The 23462-nt window shown below is 54.2% G+C and overlaps 1 protein-coding gene across 1 annotated transcript; it reads left to right on the plus strand.

Moving 5' to 3' along the window:
* Positions 1–10656: 10656 nt before the first annotated feature.
* LOC123409915 (methyl-CpG-binding domain-containing protein 2-like) lies at positions 10657–20839 on the plus strand. Its single transcript, XM_045102788.1, has 5 exons — positions 10657–10952; positions 11819–12337; positions 19127–19180; positions 19534–19649; positions 20487–20839. The coding sequence occupies exons 2-5, from the start codon at positions 11832–11834 to the stop codon at positions 20624–20626; spliced, it is 816 nt and encodes a 271-aa protein (XP_044958723.1). The 5' UTR covers positions 10657–10952; positions 11819–11831; the 3' UTR covers positions 20627–20839.
* Positions 20840–23462: the final 2623 nt, after the last annotated feature.

The raw sequence follows: 23462 nt of genomic DNA on the forward strand, positions 1-23462 counted from the left end.
AGTGGGCCCAAACCTCGGAAGGCTCTGCCGCGAATGAGGGTTGCCATCCCCGTCACATCCACGTAAGTGAATCTAACTTTCGGCTCTTTCTGTTATCCGAGTGAACTCCTGCTTTACAAGTCGAATGGACTTCACTCGACAGGGTCGCCACTTCTGCAACCTCTCCGGCCCGCCAAGGGGACGACCCCATGGACACGGACAACGTCGTTTCGTCCCAGCCAGGTGTGTTGTAGGAGAGTTGGGTGTTTTATTCCTGTGGATTGTGCCATTCTTTCTTTTTCTGAGACGTCGCGTCATTCGGCTTGTCAGGGGCGATTTGCCTGGACGAGGACGACCAGGGGACAGCCGACCCCGCCGTGGAGCCTGTCCTGGAGCCTGTCCCTGAGGCTGCTCCTCCTGCTGCCACCCCTGCCGCCGACGCTCCACCGACCGAAGCGCCTCCACCGACTGAACCGGTGTCGGTGGGGGAGGAACTGACTGGGGCGAACCTTGGGATGCCCCAGGAACCTCCCACGATTCCCGGTTCGTCGAATGCTGAATTCAGCATTCGGCGTGTACCAGAGGAGCAGGTGGGAGCGGCCAAGGGGGGCATGGTGCACGCGGAGTTGATGGCTGGAGAAGCCAAGAGGGCTTATGACTCCGTTGCGGCCTTGTACTAGCGGGCTTGGAGCTGCGCGATGATATCCGAGTAAGTAGTCTAGTAAGTATTTACTTTTCTCCTGTAACCCACTAGGTGGTATTGATTTTTGCAATGGGTTCACTCCGAGTGAACCCAGTGGGTGTAGTTCCCGAGACTTCTGTCGAGTGCTTGCACCGACAGTTGTCTTTATACATTTTGTCTCTAGTTTGGTTGTGTCCGTAGACAGGATTTCTGAGTGCGAGTACTTGTTGCAGTCGGAGCGCTCTTGCGGTAAGAGTCTCCGAGAGTAAGTTGCACGCAGGTCGAGTAGTATTGGCCTCGGAGGCGTAGGTGAAAACGTGCACCTCAATAGGGCGGGCCTGTTTGAGGTGCATGCCAATGGGGTCACTCTTAGTGAACCCACTGGGTGTAGTCCCCGAGACCGCTGTCGACTGCTTGCGTCGGCAGGGGTCTGAGGAACTTAGCATGTGAACTGATAAACTTGCTGATTACCCTTTGATTCTTGGTGCAGAAAACTTGTGAAATGGGAATGGCTTATGAAGCCCTGAGAGCGGAGAGGAACCAGTACACTGGTGAACTTGAAGCTGCGATGCTCGCCATGGCCGGCATGAAGGATGCTCTGGAAGTACGAGAGAAGTCCTTGGAGGAGGCTCTGGAGGCAAACAGGGTGTTGACGGCGGAGGTGGAGAGGATGAGGAAACAGAGGACTGAGCTGCACAATCAGATGGGCATCCTGAACAAACGATGCATAGCTCAAGACAAGTATGTCACCGACTGGTCTGCGCAGATGATGACTCGTCTGGCTGGTAAGTCTTATGCTTTGCCGAGTGTTTGTACCGTGTGTTTTACACTCGGTTTTTACTGTATGTTTGCCCGCTTGTTGCAGACTTTTGCATTGACGCTGAAGCTGAAGCGGCGGCTGTGGAGCGGTCCATAAAAGACAACGTGCCACTCGGCGAGGACGCCAACCGGGATTTTCTCCGGGCGCATATCCGCATAGGCAAAGTAGGTCCTTTCATCGGCCGACTGAGAGAAGTCGTCGGCCGAATTGACAAGGAACTTTGGCCAGAAGACGAGTCACGGCAGGAGATGGAGACCCTGATGGCATGACTGGAGGAGATTCCGAACCAAGTGCAATCGTGGAAGAAATCGGCCGCGCGTTGCGGTGCTGATGTTGCGCTGTCCTTGGTCCGAGTCCATTGCAAGGAGGTGCGGGAAGATAAACTAAAGGCATTGAAGGTCGCCAACACGAAGAAGCTTCGATTCGAAGACTTCATGGAGACGTTCCTCGAGACTGCTACCCGCATCGCTGATGGGATCGACTTGGACACTTTTGTGGAGCCCTCCAGTCCTGGCGCCGGCCCAGCTGACGCGTAATAAAACCTTATCCTCGGTATGCCGAGTGTTTACCTGTAAGATACTCTGGCATCTTCTGTTGGCTGTCATACTTTTAAATCGGTGCGGGTAAGCTTGATCCGCACCGAGTCAGCTATCGTTTTTGGACTTTTGGAGTCAGAATGAAAACATTTAGTCTTTTGTTTGAATGCTGTTTCGAGTGCAACACTTAGTGCATACTCGGAGAAGATTAATACTTAGGTGATTCTTGGTCACGTCTAAGTCCCTGAGTGCGACGTGTAGTGCACACTCGGAGCAAGTTATTACTTAGGTGATTCTTGATCACGTCTAAGTCCCCGAGTGCGACGTGTAGTGCACACTGGGAGGAAGTTGGTACTTAGGTGATTCAGGATCGCAGCTAAGTCCCCGAGTGCGACGTATAGTGCACACTCGGAGGGGGTTAGTACTTAGGTGATTCTTGATCACAGCTAAGTCCCCGAGTGCGACGTATAGTGCACGCTCGGAGGGGATTAGTACTTAGGCGATTCAGGATCGCAGCTAAGTCCCCGAGTGTGACGTATAGTGCACACTCGGAGGAGGTTAGTACTTAGGTGATTCTTGATCACAACTATGTCCCCGAGTGCGACGTATAGTGCACGCTCGGAGGAGGTTATTACTTAGGCGATTCAGGATCGCAGCTAAGTCCCCGAGTGTGACGTATAGTGCACACTCGGAGGAGGTTAGTACTTAGGTGATTCTTGATCACAGCTAAGTCCCCGAGTGTGACGTATAGTGCACACTCGGAGGAGGTTAGTACTTAGGTGATTCTTGATCACAGCTAAGTCTCCGAGTGCGACGTATAGTGCACGCTCGGAGGAGGTTAATACTTAGGCGATTCAGGATCGCAGCTAAGTCTCTGAGTGCGACGTATAGTGCACGCTCGGAGGAGGTTAATACTTAGGCGATTCAGGATCGCAGCTAAGTCCCCGAGTGTGATGTATAGTGCACGCTCGAAGGAGGTTAGTACTTAGGTGATTCTTGATCACAACTAAGTTCCCGAGTGTGACGTATAGTGCACACTCGGAGGAAGTGAGTACTTAGGCGATTCAGGACCGCAGCTAAGTTTTTTTCTTTTGATGACCGGAGTCTGCGACCGTGGGAGAACTCTGAATCTGCACAAAACTGAATCTGCTATATATATTATTTCTTCAAAACTTGTTCGTTACACTGCTTCAGTCGACGATCACGTATAAAAACGCTTGAGGAGATCCCCGTTCCATGTGCGCGGCTCGTCTGTCTCCCTCTGAATGTTGTAGAGTCTATATGCTCCGTTGTTCAGCACCTTGGAAATGATGAAAGGCCCTTCCCAGGCCGGAGCCAACTTGTGTGGTCTTTGCTGATCCACTCGGAGCACCAAATCACCAGCTTGGAATGTGCGACTCGTGACGTGACGCGCATGAAAGCGTCGCAGATCTTGCTGGTAAATTGTTGAGCGAGTAAGTGCCATCTCGCGCTCTTCCTCTAGAAGATCGACTCCGTCTTGCCTTGCTTGCTCTGCTTCAGCTTCAGAGAAGAGTTCGACTCGTGGGGCATTGTGAAGCAAGTCACTCGGAAGGACTACTTCTGCTCCATAAACGAGGAAGAACGGTGATCGCCCCGTTGATCTGTTCGGAGTGGTGCGGAGGCCCCAAAGCACTGAAGATAACTCGGTGACCCATGCACCAGCAGCATGTCCTACCTCTCGCAAGAGTCGGGGCTTCAAACCTTGAAGGATAAGTCCGTTCGCACGCTCAGCTTGTCCGTCGGATTGCGGATGCGCTACGGAAGCAAAATCCACTCGGATACCCTGACTCGCACAGAAGCCTTTGAATCTGTCCGAGTCGAAGTTTGTCCCATTGTCTGTGATTATGCTGTGAGGTACCCCGAATCTGGAAATGATGTCCCTGACAAATTTGACAGCTGTTGAGGCATCGAGTTTCTTGATGGGCTTGGCTTCTATCCATTTTGTAAACTTGTCGACCGCCACCAACAGATGTGTGTAGCCTCCTTGGCCTGTCTTGAATGGTCCGACTGTGTCCAAACCCCAAACTGCAAATGGCCACACAAGTGGGATCGTCTTTAACGCAGATGTTGACTTGTGGGACTTGTTGGAGTAGAACTGACAGCCTTCACATCGGTCGACCATATCTTTAGCCATCTCGTTGGCCTGCAGCCAAAAGAAACCGGCTCTGAATGCCTTGGCGACAATCGCTCTTGAAGAAGAGCGATGACTGCAGGTTCCCGAGTGAATATCTTCTAAGATCAACTGTCCTTCCTCACGGGTAATGCAGCGCTGAAGAACGCCTGAAACACTCTCCTTGTATAATTGACCGTCGATGACCGTGAATGCCTTCGACCTGCGAACTATTTGCCTGGCTTGGACTTCATCTTCTGGAAGTTCTTGCCTTAGGATATATGCGATGATCGGCACAGTCCAATCGGGAGTGACAACCAGAATGTCCGTGACTAAATCAACCACAGCAGGTACATCGACTTCAGTCGGATCTGTTGCACTCTTGGGTTGTACCGGTTCTTCTGTGAAGGGATCTTCTTTGACTGAGGGAAGATGGAGGTGCTCGAGGCAGACATCACTCGGGACTGGTCTCCGAGTGGATCCGAGTTTCGCCAACTCATCAGCCGCTTGGTTCTTCAGTCTCGGAACATGATGGAGCTCTAGACCTTCAAACTTCTTCTCTAGCTTCCTCACTGCATTGCAGTACACTGTCATGGTGGGGTTCCTTACGTCCCACTCTTTCATCACTTGGTTGACCACCAAATCCGAATCGCCGTAGACCATCACGCGACGGACGCCGAGTGAGATGGCCATGCGCAATCCGTAGAGGAGAGCTTCATACTCCGCCTCGTTGTTGGAGGAATCAAAGTGTATCTGAAGCACGTACTTGAGCTTGTCGCCTTTGGGTGATATGATCACAATGCCAGCGCCGGAGCCGTTCAACATCTTAGACCCATCGAAGAACATTGTCCAATGAGCCGAGTAGATGTGGGTCGGTTGCTGTTGTTCTACCCATTCTGCTATAAAGTCAGCCAGGGCTTGAGACTTAATAGCTTTCTTGGCCTCGAACTTGATGTCACAGTACAACATCTCCATTGCCCACTTCGCCACTCGGCCTGATGAGTCACGATTGTGGAGAATTTCCGACAACGGAGCATCAGAAACGACAGATACCGAGTGGTCTTGGAAATAATGGGCCACCTTCTTCGCAGTCATATAAATCCCATAGATAAGTTTCTGATAATGGGATACCTCTGCTTGGAAGGGGTCAGGACTTCGGAGACGTAATACACTGGCCGCTGAACTTTGTATGCTTTTCCTTCTTCTTCTCGCTCGACTGTAAGAACAGTACTGACGACTTGATTTGTAGCCGCGATATATAGAAGAAGGGGCTCTTTACTGAGCGGAGCAGTAAGAACCGGCTGGGTGGAAAGTAGAACTTTGAGGTCGTCGAATGCGACTTGGGCTTCGTCTGTCCACTCGAAGGTATCCGACTTCTTCATGAGTCGGTACAGAGGAAGTGCTTTTTCGCCGAGTCGACTGATGAACCTGCTCAAAGCCGCTAGGCAACCTGTGAGCCGTTGAACATCGTGTATTCTGACCGGCCTCTCCATTCGGACGATGGTCCCGATCTTTTCGGGGTTAACGTCGATCCCTCGTTCGGAAACGAAGAAACCGAGTAACTTTTCGCTGGGAACACCGAATGAACATTTGACTGGGTTGAGCTTGATATCATACCTACGAAGGTTGGCGAATGTTTCTGCCAAGTCAGTCAGCAGGTCGGAACCTTTGCGTGACTTGACTACGATATCATCCATGTATGCCTCCACATTGCGACCGATTTGGTCGAGGAGACATTTTTGGATCATGCGCATAAAGGTAGCTCCTGCATTCTTCAGACCGAAAGGCATAGTGATGTAGCAGAAGCACCCAAACGGGGTGATGAAGGCTGTTTTCAACTCATCGGGACCATACAGACGGATCTGATGATAACCCGAATAGGCATCAAGAAATGACAAACGCTCGCATCCCGCAGTCGAATCGACAATTTGATCTATGCGGGGGAGCGGAAAATGGTCTTTCGGGCAGACCTTATTGAGGTGCTTGAAGTCAATGCACATTCGGAGTGACTTGTCCTTCTTGGGCACCATGATGACATTTGCGAGCCACTCGGAGTGGTGAACCTCGCGAATGAAGTTGGCGGCCAGTAGCTTGGCCACCTCTTCTCCGATTGCCTTCCTCTTGTGCGCGGCGGACCGGCGCAGGCGCTCTCGGACAGGCCGAGCAGCGGGATCCACATGCAGTCGGTGCTCAGCCAACTCCCTGGGTACACCCGGCATGTCAGATGGTTTCCATGCGAAGATGTCCCAGTTCTCACGGAGGAATTGGGTGAGCTCGGCTTCCTATTTAGGATCTAGGGTGGTGGAGATGTTTGTCGGAGCAGTTGAGTCATCCGTCGAGTGGATGCTGACCTTCTTCGTCTCTCCCGCCGACTGGAACGCAGACTCAGAAGCTGGTTTCTTTGAGCGCATTAGGTCGGCAGGGTCGACTGTCTTCTTGTACTCGTCGAGCTCGAGTACCGCCATCTGCTGGTCAGCGATTCTTGATCCCTCCTGCAGACACTCCTCGGCTCGCTGGCGGTTGCCTGTGATGGTGATAACGCCTTTTGGGCCGGGCATCTTCAGCTTCAAGTACACATAGCATGGACATGCCATGAAACTCACGTACGCCGGGCGGCCCAAAATTGCGTGGTAAGCGCTCTGGAAATCTACCACCTCAAATGTGAGCTTCTCCTTGCGAAAGTGCTTGTCGGAGCCGAAGATGACGTCCAACGCGATCTGGCCGAGTGACTTGGCCTTTCGTCCAGGGATGACTCCGTGGAACTGCATACTGCTCTCGCTGAGCCTGGACATCGGAATGCCCATTCCCTTGAGAGTGTCAGCGTACATGATGTTCAGTCCGCTACCACCGTCCATGAGGACTTTGCACAGTCGGACTCCTTCCACCATCGGGTCGACGACCAGAGCCTGTCTTCCTGGGGTGGGGACATGCGTTGGATGATCCGACTGATCAAAGGTGATCGCAGTCTGAGACCATTTAAGGAACTTGGGAGCAGTCGGAACGGCCATGTTGACCTCTCTGTTCACCAACTTCAGTCGACTCTTGCTTTCGACGTCAGCAAAAATCATGAGGGTTGCATGGACTTGGGGGAACGGATCCTCCTTGTCCTCCTCGTCCTGCTCGGGATTCTTCTCACTCGCTTGCCCTTCGCTGAATCCCTGGATCAGGAGACGACACTGTCGAGTGGTGTGTTTCGCGTATATGGGGTTGCCTTCTTCGTCCATCTTCGTGTGAACTGGACAAGGCTGGTCCAGGATGGGATTGTTAAATGGCTTCTTCTTGGGGGCAGACTGCGTTTTCCCTTCTTGGGGTCACAGCTGCAGCCTCTGCCTGCGGTGTGGGCGGAACTTTCTGTTTTTGCTTCCGAGTGTTACCTCCGTCGGCATCACCGACTGTCTTGTGTTTGCCACTCCGGATGCGGTCTTCTTCCTCGCCATTTGCATAGCGAGCCGCTATCTCCATCATCTTGCTCATGAAGATGTCGCATGTCCGTCCAAACTTTAGGTACAGCTCCCTGTACCGTACGCCTGCCTTGAATGCGCAGACCGCTTGATGCTCGGTGACGTTTTCTACCGTGTGGTAAAGAGTTGTCCATCGCTGGATGAAGTCGCGCAAGGGCTCATTCGGCTTCTGGACGCAGTGCTGAAGCTCCACAAGGCCTGCAGGGCGTTTGCACGTCCCTTCGAAGGTCCTGATGAACACTCGGGCCAGATCTGCCCAACTGTAAATGCTGGAGGGAGCCAACTGGTTCAACCAGGCTTGCGCCGAGCCGTCGAGCATCAGAGGGAGGTGCTTCATAGCGACATGGTCGTCCCCTCCTCCGATCTAGACTGCCACTCGGTGGTCGTCTAGCCATGTTTCAGGCTTGGACTCCCCCGTAAATTTACCGATTCCTGCTGCCAATCGGAAGTTGGGCGGGATGTCAGCCGAGCGGATGGATCGACTGAAACACTCGGGGCTGGACACGATGGTCCTGCTGCCACTTGGACGATCCAGATCATGACCATCACGGTGGGCTCGACCCCTGTTGACTCTTTGCTGGGCGATTCACCCTCTTGCGTCGGGTCTTGGGTCGTAAGTGTCGCCGACTGAACGCCGATCATCATGATGTCGGGACCCATAGGTCCCACCCCGCGGAGGGGTGCGCGAGCGGCGGCGATCTTCGGGGATCATGGAACGGCTGCCTCCCCTGTGGTGTTGATGGGAACCAGGGCTGTGAACCGACCGATGCGTGTTTGCATGGACGGAACTATTGTAGATCCGATTGTGCGACTGGGAGACTGCCGAATTCTGTTGCTGCGCCGTGTGCAATAGAGCACGGATCTGCTCGATTCCCCTCCCCGCCTCTGAATCAGTTGGCTGGAGGGAATCGACGATCTTGGCAGCTGCAGCCAAGTTGAGGAGAGGTGTGCGGAACAACTCAACGTTGCTCCGCCGGGTGTGCCGACTGGCAGAACGATGAGGCGGACGGCGTGCACCGGATTCTTCGCCGATTTCGCGCTCGCTCCGGCCGGCCTGACGGGGATCTTCATGGGTGTTGGCCATGTGTACTTCTGCTGCAGGCCCGCGACCTGTGTACTCGGAAGGAGGCTCAGTCGGAACCGAGCCCGAGCACTGGGAACGCGGGGCAACCACAACAGACTCCAGAACTGCCACCTGAGAGGACGCGATCTGACGCGCTCGAGCATGCTGCACCCAACGTTGGAGACGCGGACTGCGGGATCGCTTGTTGTGACGCATGGCGGAGGTGCAAGCTGACAATGGAGCCGATTGTTAGAGAAGAAGAACGCCGCGAGCGCCGGCACGGAAGTGCGTGGCCCGGCGACGGGGAAGCGCCTCGACGTCGAGAAGCGCCTCCCGAAGACATGCCGAATCGTCGACGGTGAAGGAGAGAACGCCAAAGAGGATCTGGTGACCCATGCTCGAATCTCCACCAGACGACATGACGAAAGGAAGTAGTCGCAAACTCGTCGGAAGTCGCTTAGACGCTCGTCCCACGGTGGGCGCCAACTGTCGTGGGTATAAGCCTGACAGTAGATGTGTAGGGTACGAATGAGATGGGCAGAGTCCTAGCTACGGCGAGGTTGTATGAGTTCAGGCCCCTCTGCGGTGGAGGTAACAGCCCTATGTCTCAGTGCTCTCGGAGCTTGTTACCGAGTGTAATATGGAGTACAATGTTTTGCTAACCCCTTTACCAGTGGGGGAGGGCGGCTTATATAGAGTGCGCTGCCCTCCACAACGGTTCTGATCCAGGGGTGGAGTAGTGGCGATTGAATGCGTACGTTACAGGTAACGTATGCTCTAAATGATAATAAATGCACCCGGAAATGTACGGCAGTTTCCCTCCAGAGAGGTTACGACGTACCGAGTGTATCCAGTCGGTTGCCCTGGTGGCCTCCGAATGCTAGTCTCCGGCTGGATGATTCTGGGCCTGTTACCGACTGGATGATGGGGGCTCCTTAATTCAGTCGGGGCAGACTTAAGGTCCTGTCCTTTGTGTGGGGTAGTCCTTGGGTAGGACATGTACGGCAGGCCTATGACCCTACCCTAGGACTATGACCCCATCAGCAGCCAAAAAATAAACTGCAACTCTTCAAAAATAAAATGTGGCTCTCGAATCAGTCCATCAATGTTTCAAATCTTACCATGAACAAACTAACAACAGCAAAATGCATACTCGTATGATAGTTTCAGGCAATATCATTCTAAATTTCTAACGGAATGATTACCGAATTTGAGGGGAAATTGCAAAGACAAAAAAGCATGGTCCTCACCACTCAAGGATGCACTGGAGATGAAAATCATGCTTGCAGTTTGTAACCTGTGACAATTCAAAACAAGAAACCAGAACAGGTTCAACTTCAGACATATCTACCACCGAATCGAAATATCTCCATCTCAATCACCATTACATCCGCGAGAGAGAGGTAGGTACTGTGGAGGGTGGCAAAAGGCCTCGAGGCAGATGCTGCAGGCGTCGTCGCACGCGTCCTGCACACCGCCCTCCACGAAGCGCGGCAGCGGCCGGGGCGGGAGGAGGCAGTGCGAGGCCCGCCCGCCGCCGCTTGGCCCCGACGTGGGTCGCCGCCACCACGTCGGCCACGGTGGCCGGGGCGTGCGGGGCGGGGGCGGGGGCGGGGCTGGCGCAACGGCGGCTTGGGCGGGCGGGACCGGCACGGGGGCGGGCAGGGCGTGCGCGGCGACGGCCTGGGCGGGCGGGGCGGCAGGCGCGGCGGCGGGCGGGGGCGAGGCGGCGGCCGGGGGATCCATGGCGGCGGGAGGAGCTGGGGGCGGGCGGTTTTCCCTCCCGCGCTGGAGAGGAACAAGAGTGCGGGTTGGGATTGGGTTTTCCCTCCCAACCCTCACTTCTACAGGCTGGGATTCGGTTTGCAGGTTTGACCTTTAAATTTTTTTACGGGTTTAAGGGTCTAAGGGTTCTAGTCTACGTCGATTTGTCGACGAACACTGTAAAAAAACGGTTATTTTTAAGGGTTTGAGGGTTTGAGGGTTCTACTAGACTTGCTCTTACGCTGAGTCCGTCGGCGCCACCGCCGCCACCCAGGCGGACGATGAGGCGGAGAGTCGGGCGCCCAACTCCTCTTCCCCGCCCCGACGGTCGCCGAGCATCTCCTCGCGCCGCGATCCTCTCAGGGCCGGGTGCTTCCGGAGGCTGGCCGCCTCCTGCGAAGCCGCCCAAATCCGCGAGGCAGCGCTCCTCCGTGAGTCTAAACCGCCCGCGGCGAAGGCCGAGGACCCCGACGAGCCAATCTGGCCACCAAAAAGCCGCCATTGGAGGCGCTACGTGTATGTATACCTCGCCCTCCTCCCCGACTCTCCTCTTGCTTATGAATGTATGATTAGATAGTTCTCAAAGTAATTTAGGTTTAGATAGATTACCATGCTAGGGCTTTTGGAGAATATCGCGACGCCGCTCGTTTCCAGAGATTTTACATGTGGAATGGTTGATTCAGCAATTTTACATGTTATTAGTAGGTTTTGATTTTGGAGAAGTATGAGGTAATATATTTCGTAGCCTAACGGAGATGCTGAGTAGAATCATGATTCCTTTTTATATAATAACTGCGATTTAGTTCGATTACTATGCTAGGTCTGTTTGAGGAGTAGGTATATCTGCAACTGCAATCGGTACATTCGATTTACTATTGCTACATCAGGTTATGTTTCTAATGATGATGGCATCTCGGCAATGTCTAGCCTAGGATTCTGGAGCGTTACGTTAGCTCAGGCTGTTAAATATATATTTGCGAGTTATATGCTTACTTTTGTGAACTTGATTGTTGATGCCCCAACTACCGATGAGGCGTTAAGTTCACCCTTTCTGTTGCTAACGGAATCTTTGAATCTAGCCTAGGGATCTCAGAACATTACGTTACTCCTAGTTACGTAATTAAGCTGTTCAAAATGTTTGAGATTTATGGCATATACCATAATGAACCTTATTTATGGGAGAACCATACTGCTCTAATTCCAATGATATCTGGCCTGAGAAATCGAAGATTTACTATAAGTAGGCTTTGTGCTCACCACCCTCTTTTCATCTTCGTGGTGGTGTATCCCTTCTGTTTTAATCTTATGTTCACGTTTCTATTGTTTCTCTTTCAAGCATTTTGCCTTTCCCACTCTGAAACTTTTGCGATTACCTCCAACAGGGAACTACAAACTATGGGGTCCAGCCCGTCTAATCCTGTGCCCAACCCTGATGAGAATTCATTATCTCATCCACAGCCAAAGGAGAGCCAATATATGTTAGCTGACAAGGTTGTGGACCAATGGGATGACAGTGACACTGAAAACTCCTCTGGAAGTGCATCATATCAAGTTGTTTCTTATAAGAATGCCCAGGGAGAAAACACCTTTCTTGTGCCGCCTAAAAAAAGAAAATTCACTATTGATACATATGCTGTGGAATGTAGTACTTGCCAGAAATGGAGAATTATACCAAGCAAACTGAAATATGAGAAAATCCGAGAGAATATTGTACAAGTTCCTTTTTCGTGCAAATATGTCCAAGGGTGGAAGCCACAAGTTACATGCCATGATCCAACTGATATGTCTGAGGGTAATGGCATGGTATGGGCGATTGATAAACCTGGTATCCCTCATACCCCTCCTGGGTGGGAAAGGAAGATTACTCTAAGGAGTGAACAGGGCACAAGATTCGCTCACGTGTGAGTATTACTTGTTTCGCACAACATTGTAGTTAAATTGTTTCCCAATTCATATACTTATTCTTTCTGCGGAAACGATGTTCAGTTGTTTTCTAATTTCCCTGAATTTTTACTCTTGAGAAGTCACCATACTTATTTTTTTTCGGGAAAACGCAAAGGCTTTGCGTTTCATTTCATTGAAAAAGAGGATAGTAAAAACTGTACAAGGGTCCGTGCCTGAGGCTCAACAGAAAGGAAAAAACACTAGGCTAGTGAACATCCCAAGTTATCGGCAGGACTACCCCCAGGCCAGCGGCCCCAGCACGAACCCAAAGGGCTGCCTCCTCTCTGATCCTAGCGGATAGCAGTGTCATGGAGGGCTGCTCGCCCTCGAACACGCAGGAGTTGCGGTGTTTCCATAGTAGCCACGCCGTGAGGTGGGTGATCGTGGCCAATCCCTTGCGCATGGCCTTGGGCGTCTCTCGCTTGGCGTGCAACCACCAGTCATTGAGCGTTGCCTCGCGGTCCGGTGGCCGGCATGTCAGCCGCAGCCAGGAGAGCGTCTCGTGCCACACCTGTCGTGAGAAGGGGCATGTGATGAGCAGGTGGCGCATAGTCTCAGGCTCCTGGTCGCAGAAGACACAGCGCGGGTGATGCTGTAGGCCGTGGCGGCGCAGCCTACCCGCAGTCCAGCACCGGTCCAGGCTGATGAGCCATAGGAAGAACTTCACGCGTAGGGGGGCCCAGCTCCTCCAGGTCAGTTGCGAGGAGTCGCAGACAACGGAGCCGTGGAAGGTCGCTAGGTAGGCGCTGCGCGCGGAGTATGTTCCGCTCGAGGTGCATCTCTAGATGAGTTGGTCCGGCTGATCGTGGAGCGTAACGCTTTGGGTGGCGCGCCAAAGCAGCAAGTACTGGCCGATCTCATGAATGCCCAAGTCACCGCGAATGTCGCGCGCCCAGGCATGGTTCTGGAGGCCATCCGCGATGGTGCACTGCTTGCGCCAATGCTTTGGGACGCAAGCGTAGAGCTGTGGCGCGAGCTCGCCAATGGAGCGGCCGTCAATCCAGCGATCCTCCCAGAATTTGTCCGATCTCCCGTCGCCCACGGCAAGCAAGGTGGAGGCGTAGAACAGGGCGCGCTCCTCGTTGGTGAAGTGGAGGTCAAGGCCATGCCAGGCCCTCCTCTCATCGGTGCGGCTAAACCAAAGCCAGCGCAGCCGAAGGGCTAGTCCAGCGCGTTCCATGTCCTGGATTCCGAGGCCACCGAGGGAGAGTGGCCGGCAGACGCGGCGCCAGTTGACGTGGCAGCTGCCACCGTTGGCGGCGGCGCGACCTGCCCAAAGGAATCCCCTCTCGATCTTCTCTATGAGCTTCAAAGTCTTCTTCGGGGGGGGGGGGGGGGAGAGGACGAGCAGTTGGTGAATGGGGATTGCAGAGAGCATGGACTTGACAAGCGCGAGCCGGCCCACTTTGTTCATGAGGCGGGACTTCCAGCTGGGCAGCATTCCTCCGACCCTGTCGACCAGGGGTTGCAGCTGCACGTTCGTGGGCCGTCGAATGGTGAGCGGGATCCCAAGATATGTGATTGGCAGGTCTGCAATCCTGCATCCAAGCGTGGCCGCTACCGTTGTAGAGTCGCCCGGGGCGCAGTTGAGCAAAGTTGCAGAGCTCTTGCCGTAGTTGACGTGGAGGCCCATAGCTTGCCCGAAGAGCTGCAGGATCGCCATGATCGCGGCCAGGTCACCGGGGGAGGGGTGGAAAAACAGTACCACGTCGTCCGCGAAGAGCGAGATGATCGGGACGGGGCGGCGTGGGTGGAGGTGCTCCAGGATGCCCAAAGTCGCAGCCCGTTGGAAGAGGCGACCCAGCGTGTCCATCGCGAGGACGAACAGCTGGGGTGACAGGGGGTCGCCCTGCCTAAGCCCCCTACGGTGCCAGATGGGGGGGCCTGGCTCGCCGTTGAGCAGCACCCGAGAGCAAGCGGATGACAGTAAGATGGCCAACCAATCCAACAACCTGCACCCGAAGCCGTACTGGCGGAGAACTTCGAACATGAAGGGCCATGAGATGGTGTCGAAGGCGCGCGCGAGGTCGAGCTTGAGCAGGATCGTGGGCATACGCAACTGGTGCAGGAGGCGCAGCGACTGTCAGACGAGCACGAAGTTATCGTGCAAGGAACGGCCCGCGATGAAAGCGTTCTGGTTCTTGCTAACCAGCCCGTCAAGCTTCGGAGCGAGGCGAAGCGAGAGCGTCTTGGCGAAGACCTTGGCAACCAGGTGGATGAGGCTGATTGGGCGGAAGTCGCTGATCGCCTGGGCATCCGCGCGCTTAGGGAGGAGGGAGATCATGGCCTGGTTAAGGCGGTGGAATCCTCGGCCCCGAAGCTGATGCAGCTGTTGGAACACGGCGATGAAGTCCGGCTTCACAGTATCCCAACAAGCGCGGAGAAACTCCGCGGTGAAGCCGTCCGGTCCGGGCGCCTTGCGCGCCGGCATGCGCGTGATCATGTGCCAGATTTCCTCCTCCGTGAATGGGGCATCGAGGTCATGCAGGCCATGATCCGTCTCGATAAGGTGTTCGAGGTTGAGCGAGCACTCGCGGTCTGGGGCCGTGCCAATGAGGTCATCGAAGTGGCCGAAGACGGCCTGCGCCATTTCGTTCTGCCCTGTGTGGGTCTGCTGGCCAGATGACAGGCTGAAGATGGAGTTCTTCTGGCGCCTGTATGAGCACTGCCAATTGAAGAAAGCAGTGTTGGCGTCCCCTTCCCTGAGCGAGGCAATGCGCGCACGCTGCCGGGCCATCGTGCGCTCGAGCGAGGCGAAGCCCAGGAAGGTGAGCTTCAGACTTTTGTGCAGCCAGACCTCGTGTGGCGAAAGCGTCCGGTCCTCCTGAGCTTTGTCGAAACTGAGGATGAGCACCCTGCAGAGTGCGAGCTTGTGCTTGACGTTGCCCACTGATTTGGCACTCCAGCTAGTGAGCCTTTTGGCTGTTGCTTGCAGGCGCAGCCGGAGGCGACGGAATGGGTCATCGTCGTGCACCGAAGCCCGGGCTAGCGCCACCGTTTCCTAGAATCCGTCGAGGCGCAGCCAGAACTCCTCAAAGCGGAACCGGCGGTGGGCTGGGGGTGTGGGGGAGCAATCCAGCAGGAGGGGGCTGTGGTCGGACACCACGGAGGCGAGGCAGCGCAAGTGACAGTCGCCGACGGCGTCATCCCAGTCTGACGTGCACAGGACCCTGTCCAGGCGCACCAGCGTCGGCGGAGATTGCGCGTTGGACCAGGTGTAACGGCGGCCATTGAGCTACACCTCCCTCAGGGCCAGATCGCTAATGCAACGCCGGAAGCGGCCCATCATTCTCCGGTTAAGGTTCCCGTTGTTCTTATCCTCGTCGCGCAGGATAAGGTTGAAGTCACCGCAAAGCATCCACGGCCCCGTGCAGTCGCGGCGCACGTCCCGGATCTCCTGGAGGAACGCGACCTTGCCGTCCTCGTCTTGGGGGCCGTAGACAACGGAGATCCACCACGGCGTGCCCGCGGGAGAGGCAACCCTAGCGGTGAGTGCATTGGTGGTGAGCAGTGGGTCGGAGATCGTCACGACCCTGCTCTTCCAAGCAAGGAGGATGCCCCCGCGTGTGCCCTCCACGGGCAGGGACAAGAAGCCGTCGAAGTCGAGGCCCAGGGTCTCCAGAACAATCGAGGGGTCAATGAGGGCCATCTTCATTTCCTGCAGGCACACTATCGATGCGTCGGTCGTGGCGACGAGCGAGCGGATCGCCAGCCGCCCTCGCGTTCAGCCCGCGCACATTCCAGATCAACAGCTTAAGGTTGTGAGACATAAAGAACTAGTTTGACAGCGGGATACAACGGCGGGCTAGACCTCCGCGAGGCAGCCAGCGTGCACGGGCGTGCATGGGATCGGGGTGACAATCGCGGGCAGCTCGCGATCGACCAACTTGGCGATAGCGGCGAGCACGTCCATCGAGATTTCCGTCACGAACACGCCGTCGTAAGCTTTCATCGCGTCCGTCGTGATCACCTGGTTGGCGCCGATGATGCCCAGGGTGTGCAGAATCTGCACGCGAGCCCGCCACTCAGCGGTGGGGGGCACCGAGGTCGCCACCTTCGGGGTGGCCGAGCGGCCGCGGCGCGGCGAGAAGCAGAGGGTGGGGCGACGGGGGCGCTTCCCGGGAGTAGGCAGGGCGCCTTTGAGCTGGCGAGTGGCAGCCGCGAGAAAGTCCCCCAGCGTCTAGGCGATGGGGCGCGGTTCAGTTCTCGGGCGCGATCTCCGCAGCGTGATGGGCGGCGAGGCGAATCGGCATGCAGTGGGGCGAGGGGTCTCCACCGAGTGTGGGCTGGCTGGCAGGGGCGCGTTGCTGGGCGCAAGGCTGTCGTCGAGGCCCGGCCCAGCGGAAGTGTTGCCAAGGCCCAGCCCGAGAGGGGAGGGTGGCCCAGGCGTCAGCTGAGGGGAGCCCGCGCCTGGCGCGAGGGCTGCGGGATTTGAATCCGGCGCGGGGTCGTCCTCGGGGTCGAAAGGGCGGGAGGGCGTGGCCTCCTCGGAGACGTCATCGCGCGGGCTGGTAGCGGGTGACGCTGCCAAAGACCCACTTTGTCCCGACAGGATATCCTCCTCGGGTGCCGCGGATGGGGGAGGCAGGGAATCAGGGACCATCTCGTCCCCGAGCGAATCGGGGGTCGCATCATGCCCAACCCGCCTTGGATCCGGGGCCGGTGGGGCCGGCGCAGCGGCCGAGCCATGCGGGGTACACAGCGGATCGCGCTCGTGTGCGGAAGGCGACAAGCCTGGCTGGTGGGTGGCGGGCCCTGTCCCTGGCAAGGAAGGGCGGCTGAGCAATCGGGGGGCGCCAGCTGTCCCTGTCGAAAGAGCACCGATCGCATCTTGGACCGTGGAGGGCCCGGCCACACTTTGGACAGGAGATCGATCATTCCTCTGCCAGGTTCCTTTTCCTTTTGCAGGCTGATGACGGTGGCGATGGGGCCCAATCCTCCCGGGCAACGGCAACATGCCTCTCATGCGCAACGGCAGCCGCCGGCGGCGGTGGCCGTGCCGTACGGAAGCGGTGGTCGGCGGACTTCCAGAAGGTGTCGACAGCGACCCCGTCAGGACGGCGCGAGCCCTCGGCGGTGGCCCATGCCAGGGAGTCGAGTGGCGCGCCATCGGCGTGGCCAGCCGGCGCGTTGGGGCGTCGACGCTTACGGCCACGGCGGCGACCAGGGCCACGACCATCATTGCGCCCGGGGGGAGGATCCCCTCTGACGTCCCCAGGGCCGCCGGCGTGGCGGGCAGGAGGGGGCGCGTGCCGGCTGTTCTCATCGTGCACCACCCTGATGGCGATCTGGTAGGTGAGGGAGCGCACTGTGGGAGCCTGGGAGGGGGCACGCGCCGGGATGCATTCGACGATCTCGAGGACGACATGGCGGCGAATGGACGACTGGTCACGGGTGCGGCCAGAGAGCCGGAAGGTGGCGAGGTCGGACCTGGAACGAGTCTCGGGATGGAGGTGCTCCACCCAGCAGGAGTTGCCGAGGATACGCTCGGCCGTGCTCAAGTTCCAAGCTTGCGCCGGGATGCCGCGGAGCTCGAGCTCGACGCGGTGTCCCAGGCTATCATAGCCGGCGTGGGCGAGCTTGCTCCAGGGGCATAGAGACAGCGAGAAGGAAGGGCCCTCGATGTGGTGATCGCCATAGATCCTGTCCTTGATGGCCTGCGAGGCGCAGACGATGAGGACGTCCTCGGGGTGGTGGAGGTGGATCGAGAAGTCGTCGGGCTGCAGCTCGAGGTTGTTGAAGAGCGCGTCCGCGACCTCGTCGGCGGCGACGGGCGGCCTGGGGCCGGTGATGGTGGCCACCATCCCACGTTGCAGCACCGCCTCGACTTCCTTGATCTCAACGGATCGGGGGACGATGACGCGCGCTGGGCCGGGGGGGGGGGGGGGGTCAACAGCGGGCGTCGCAGCGCGGGGTGGCGGGGAGGGGGGTGTGGCGTCGGAGCCGCACGCCGTTGGGGCGGAGCGGCCGAAGCAAGAAGAGCGCGGTCGCGAGCCCGACTTGCAGGGGTGCAGTTTCGGGATTCGTGGCCAAGGAGGAGGCAACGCCGGCAGCGGAGCTCTTTGGTGCAGTGGCGGTGGTGTGGCCCGGGTCGAGGCAGCGGAAGCAGAGGCCCGCCGACTCCTCCGGCTTGGGGCTGCGGCGGAGCCGCGGCGTAGGCGCGTCCGCACGCCGGGAGTTGCGGCGATGCCGGCTCCTTGGTTGCTCCCAGGCTCCGCCCGCGTCCGGCGCTGGCTGCGTCGCGTCCTCCACGCGGTGGACCTTCGACCGGGGGCCCAGGCGGGTAGAAGCGGGAGCGCGCGGAGGCAGGATGGGGGCCGCCTGCGGCTGGCGCACCGGCGGCAGAGGAGGAGGGGGTGCGGGCGACGTCGCGGTAGGAGCGCGCGCCGGAGGAGCTGTCCGAGTCCTTCCATCGGTCCTCGCGGTGGTGGCGGCGCCGGTCGCGGCCGTCATCGGAGGTGGCCATGGCGCGGCGGAAGCGGGGGCGACCGGCGGGCAGGACGGCGGCGGGGCTGCACGACTAGGCGCGGGGACTGGCTAGGAGCGGGAGCTGCGAGGAGCGGAGCGGAGAGGGGAGCCATCACCATACTTATTTATGTTTTAGCAATATAATGCCATACATATTTGATCAATGGCTAATTAGTCATTTCCGTGGCCTGCTACGCACCTTTACAGAAGAATGTGCTTGCCATTCCATGTATGTGTTGTATACTGCTTGGTAACATATTCTATATGCATCCTTTCAGGTACTATATCTCTCTTGCAGGCAGAACTATAAGATCAATGAAAGAGCTCAAAAAGTATGCCAACTTACTTTTGGTCAACTTCCCTTCAGTATTTCTTAAGCATATTAAATTATTAATGCTTATATGCAGTTTTACATTCATGTAGCATGTCAATAACCACGTCTGAATGCTATCCACTATTATTGTCATAATTGTCACAATAGCGTTATCATTGTACTTTCACCACCTCAATTGCTCAATGATCATATGAAGCACACAACCAGCATTTAGGTTTAGCTTTGTGGGGGCCTGTTTATAGGAATCTTGTGTGTTCTTACACGCGTATACTATGTGAATTTGTGAACCTTTCCATGTGGTTCAATCTGTCTAGATGCTTAGCTTATTCTGCATATGTTATACTTTGATAGGTATCTTGAAGACAACCCAGACTGCGCTGCTGGTTTACAGTTATCTCAGTTTTCGTTCAAGGTACCTAAACCTCCAAATCGCCCTCGTCAGACAGAGCCTATTGAACCAGCCAAAGGTATTTATGCACAACTTTTAGCATGGTTAGTTTAAACTAGCATGCTAAATGAAATGCTTGTTTGAGGAGCGTCTATCGTCTGGTTGAACATTGACCACTGTTGCTTGAAATTCGTATCAATGATAAAATGGTTTTCAGATTGCCTTGTCAACTGAGAGTGCGTTACAAGTTTGTGTACTTGTAATATTGTGGTACTTAATGGAACTATTTAAGTTGTAGGACAGGTGGTGAGCTCGGATGCACAGGATAGTAGGGCATGCCCGTAAGCAAAGTTCACATGTGTCACTCATATTTTAAATGATCATAACTGGTTGAGATGTCATAAATTGGACTTTACTTTATTGTTTTTAAATTTCTGTAAATTGGATGGCACCAACTGGTAACATAACGTAGACCATTGCACACCCTAGTGGCTGATGGATTATATCTCATTTACATGAATATAAAATATATGAGAATTCCGTTAATGCATGCTGCCTATATATAGTTGGATAACACGAGACAGCCAGGTAGGGGATCTCTAGTACCCGTGTTGATTATAGCACCACTCCTAGATTAAGTTCTTGCAACTAGCTAGCGATATCGGGATCTTGTAGCAGCTGTTAGAAATTACATCACTGTGTGGGGTTCATTGGTGGTTCTTGATGTCTGCTGTTTCCATCTATTAGTATACTTACAAACAATGACCCTTGCACAACGCATGATGTCTTGATTTGATCAGCTTTCTTGTCTTCTCTTCTGGCTCATGGCGTTCTATTCACTCTGTGTCTGTACAACCATCTGATAATCTGACACACATGATTAGTTATTTATCTGATGGCATGCTCTTATTTTCAGTGCCACCTCCGGTTCATGAGGATCCCGTGCGCAACTACATGCCGGTCCCTCATGGAGAAGCCAATCCTGTAACTCACATACCAGTGACACTAGATCTACAAGTACCGGTGATGCTCCCCAAAAAGAGAAAACTAAACTAGTGATGCTCTCTAGAAAGAAGAAAATGCTCTTAGTGATGTTCAGACGCCAGAGTTGAAATATGCTATTTTGTTGTATTATCTTACTGTATGTGTTCTACCTTAGCTAAGCTCACTCCCCTTATGCCGTAGTTTGCCCATGCTTAGCTGGAACTGGGAAACATTTTTGAGATATCGACATCAATAGAGCAACGTTGTTGCAGAAAGTTATCGAAACTGCCACCTTGTTTTTAGCTCACTCTGTTCGCGTGGTGTGCATGTCTATAACTATAAGTTTAAGCTTTCCTCTCTTTCTCGCTTCCTGTAAACTCTGGATTGTGATGTACTACGTATTTTGGTTATGATTAATGGAAAGGGGGTTAGCCTGGTTCAAGAAATAACCATAAGTCTATGCATGTTTGACATCATAATCTCAAGCTACCATTGTTTCCACTAGGATCAACGAATAATAGGCTAAGCATACATAACAAAAGTTCCTGCATGCAAAATTTTAGCTGTGCTGCCACCTTTAATTATAAATTTTAGGAACAGGAAAAATTCTTTGGATGGAAGGATCTCTGGTTAAGGGCCTCTTTGAGCTTTTTAAAGGTGTGACGTTGTGTTGGGTATGGAACTAGAGACATTGAAGTGCATCTTGCATAAACGACAACCCCAATCCAATGATCGAAGAGCCCTTCTACAAAAACTTAATGATAATCCTACGAACTGTTTGCCTTTCTAGAGGGTTAGTAATTTTCACAAAACAAAACCCAGGTAATTCACATAATCCCTTCTAGGGGGTATGGTTTTCATTGGCAAACGAGAGAATAAAACTAAAGTAGAAGATAATAAAATGAGTGAGGATCTGGTAGTTGCCGTATGCGGTGCCCCCTTGTTTCTAACTATTGGATGTATATTATGCCGTTTCAGACTAAGCACCACTTCAAGATGGAAGGACCCAGGTTGCAGGTGTGGAAGTAGTGTTGCATGCATATTGTATAACCCCTCTCTCTCACCCTCTAGAACCAGTAGCAATGCATGTTTTTTTTCCTGGGAAATCTGCATTTTGCAAGTATTTTTTGGCCCGCCAGGAGCATATTATCATATAACTTTCTTTGGTTGCCAGGAGTATGCTTTTTCTAGTAGGGAGAATGTTATTACATGGCTGCCTTCTGACCAGAAAAAGGAATTGTGGTGCCATCTACTAGAGTACATGTAATTTTAATGCCCGGTCATGACCCTTATTGCGATGGGCCATAAGAAGGGTACATGTATGAGTTTAGCTAGTAGCCGTCGAATGATATGTTGTGTGATGAAGGGTAGATGAAGGTGTGGCAGTGGTTACCCAATGTTCTCTGTAATAAAACTCAAGGGGCCAAATGTATAGGTAGCACAAAAAAACATGATCCATCTGTCACGCCGCTTGGAAATATAGATCGCCTCTACTCCTATCGCCGCAGCCACGATATGTGATGGTGTCCTTGCTAAGGGGCCTCTCACCATAACGGTTCCCAGCCTAGTGGGTCCTCCCGAGGACCACTTGTCAGTTCCGCCTTGGGCCATATTGGGCGGCCCCATAACATGAAGATTCCAGAAGACTTGGCGTACAAGACAAGAAGCCGAATTCATGGAGGATTCTACCTCCTTTTACGTAGTCAACTAGGATCCATGTACTCTAGGACCCCTCGGTATGGTATATAAACAAAGGGGTCGGTCTCGTAGATAGACAAGTTACAATCTCTCGGTACTTTCTTCTCTCGATACACTCCAACGAAATAAAGCACAAGGATGACATAGGGTTTTATCTCTTCTAATGAGCCCGAACCTGGGTAAATCATGTGTCCCTGTTACCATCGCAACCTAAATTAGGATACACTACCAATGAATCTTTTGGATTTAGCTCCGACAATGGTGGCCCATGCAGGTCCTGCTAGGTGAGCATCGCGGTGCTATGGGAGTGCAGATTAACACTCAGATCAATGCTCACGCTATCCTCGTGCTGGTCCAGATGTTCGTCTTTGACAGCGTCATCCTTGTCGCCAAGTCGATTGACCACCTCGGTGAGGCTCAGACCTTTGCTCCAGGCATATTAAAATATTGGACAACATGTTGTACACCGCGGATCTCGTAGAGAGCTTATCTTCTCGGGTCAAGCATCTCGCCAGATCGAGGATCAGCAGACGCCGAATCTCCCCATATCGATGTCAAATCGGATCACAGAGTTGTTAGATCTCCCGATCTCGATGTCAAATCAGATTGTGGACTTATCGAAGGAAGTCAATTTTCCCGACCACCCCCACCATCCATCTCATTGCCAACCTCAAGATCTTACCAACATCCTTGAGGGAAACATTGATGAGGTCAAGGACGAGGAAGAGGAAATCGGCCAGTATGCGGAGCACCAACCACCAGCTACGACGCCCTCAGAAAAGTGGAAGGAGACCTCTATGCACGACATTTATATGGTGGACACGTCAAACATAAGTGACGATGGCGGTAGTGACGACGACGTCAACAATACCACGAGCACAATGGGTTATCGTGTTTTGCATATGTTCGGTTGGTCTGAAAGCCCGAGCAAGCTTAGGTGTGGTTTTTGGCACCAAAGCACAATGGGTCAACATGCTTTTTCATATGGTTTGGCAAAACAGGTTCTAATAGTTCACCTTGCTTTTGGTTGCATTTGTTTTTGCGCGAAAGCCGTGACTGGTCATCTACCGTGAAGCGGTGTTATCCCTTTCATCACACATCTATCCGTTGTGCACGACGCAGGTACGGGCGACAGATGAAAAGGGGTCCAACACACGGTAGCCTACTCGGGGATTAACCGCCCCGTTTGATGAACGCTCGCCAAGTACGA

This window comes from Hordeum vulgare, chromosome 7H (assembly GCF_904849725.1).
Source record: "Hordeum vulgare subsp. vulgare chromosome 7H, MorexV3_pseudomolecules_assembly, whole genome shotgun sequence".
NCBI classification, from domain to species: domain Eukaryota; kingdom Viridiplantae; phylum Streptophyta; class Magnoliopsida; order Poales; family Poaceae; genus Hordeum; species Hordeum vulgare.

Bases quoted from the DNA above. Each gene is read 5' to 3' on its own strand.
- LOC123409915 (XM_045102788.1), top strand. From the start codon at position 11,832: ATGGGGTCCAGCCCGTCTAATCCTGTGCCCAACCCTGATGAGAATTCA. The intron at 19,181-19,533 runs GTATGCCAACTT...ATACTTTGATAG, and splicing joins TCAATGAAAGAGCTCAAAAA to GTATCTTGAAGACAACCCAG. The intron at 19,650-20,486 runs GTATTTATGCAC...TCTTATTTTCAG, and splicing joins GCCTATTGAACCAGCCAAAG to TGCCACCTCCGGTTCATGAG.